At 45.0% G+C, this 1,306-nt stretch overlaps 1 protein-coding gene across 1 annotated transcript in view; it reads right to left on the bottom strand.

Annotated features, from left to right (window-relative positions):
* LOC106012192 overlaps positions 1-1,306 on the bottom strand; it is a 29,182-nt gene that overhangs the window by 23,208 nt on the left and 4,668 nt on the right. The window contains exon 3 of the mRNA XM_035970565.1: positions 993-1,169. Coding sequence (XP_035826458.1) covers positions 993-1,169 — 177 coding nt within the window. The remainder of the gene's footprint in view (positions 1-992; positions 1,170-1,306) is intronic.

Genomic DNA, 1,306 nt, shown 5'->3' with positions numbered 1-1,306 from the left:
GTGTGTGTGTTGTGAAGGAAGGGGGTGGGGGATGGAAAAATAGTCGACGTGAATGACCGCCGGTCAGTTCTATAAACCACGAGCCGCCACTGGTCCCCATGTCACATTTGGATGAATTGATACGGGTAAAAAAGGTAACATTGTTTTTAATTAATTAATTTTTTTATGCGTTTTAAGAAAAACAAATATTATGGGGGGAGGGGGGTTTGGCAAGTGTTTTACGGCCCTCGAACTGCATAAGGTCATATGAGCGCACGGGACACATTAAACATTTTCGGTTAGTAGAAAATTTTGAATTTTGCCCGTGTGGCGGCCAAAGCCTACTCTGATCGATTTTAGACCATCAAGGGATCTTTAACGTGCAACAGTTGCACACGGGTTCTCCGAGATTTTTCACCCTTGTCCGAGAAGGCTAGATATAGGTCATTCCTACCAGAAGATTAGGGGTGTGGTTGAACGACAGCAGTACGAAGGCGCCAAGGAGTAGTAGTAGAAAGGCTGCAGAAAGAATCAAGAGCCCAGAGGAGGGGGCAGAAAGTGGAAACGAAGGCAGACGACAGAATATTGCTAGAGAGCAGGAAAGGAGGTGAAAGGAGACCATTTTAGAAAAGACAATTTTTCCGTCGCTACCGGGTTCAAACCCGGGACCTTTGAATGAGAGGCGAACACCTTAGCCTCTAGGCCACAAGAGTCCCCTAAATATTACGTTTAGTGTCACAAAGTGGAATGAGTTTGTTTATACTGTCAAAAGGGAGCAAAAATCGTTTTATATTTCAAATGGACGGCTATGGCATGTTGCGCAGGCCATTGATATTTGATTTTGAGAAATTTGGACTTTTTGATCGAACCCACATAACTATAATAGTATATGTAAAATGGACACGGCGTGAAAATCGGGGATAAAGAAATAAAACATTTTTTAAAAGAGTAAATACATAAATAAAGTAACAGATTAATCTTAAAGAAATAGAAGCCAGGTACAAGATTCCTACCTGAACACACTAGCTCAGGCCCTGTCCAGTCTCGGTGACTGTCACAGACAGCCGTGTGACCCGGTGACACAAGATGATAGCCTTCCGCGCATGCGTAGGTGGCCTTGTCATCCAACTCGTAGCCGTCTAACGTCAGCTGAATCCAACCCCGACCTCTTGGAGCTTCTCCACAGCCCCCTGGAGAAGTGTATTGATATCATGTTTTTGAGTGTGTATGTGTGCGTGTGTGTGTGTGTGTGGTGTGTGTGTGTGTGTGTGGTGTGGTGTGGTGTGTGTGTGTGGTGTAGTGGTGGTGGTGGTGGTGGTGGTGTGTG

Source organism: Aplysia californica, unplaced genomic scaffold, assembly GCF_000002075.1.
Source record: "Aplysia californica isolate F4 #8 unplaced genomic scaffold, AplCal3.0 scaffold00286, whole genome shotgun sequence".
NCBI lineage: Eukaryota > Metazoa > Mollusca > Gastropoda > Aplysiida > Aplysiidae > Aplysia > Aplysia californica.
This window is presented reverse-complemented; position numbering and strand designations above follow the sequence as displayed.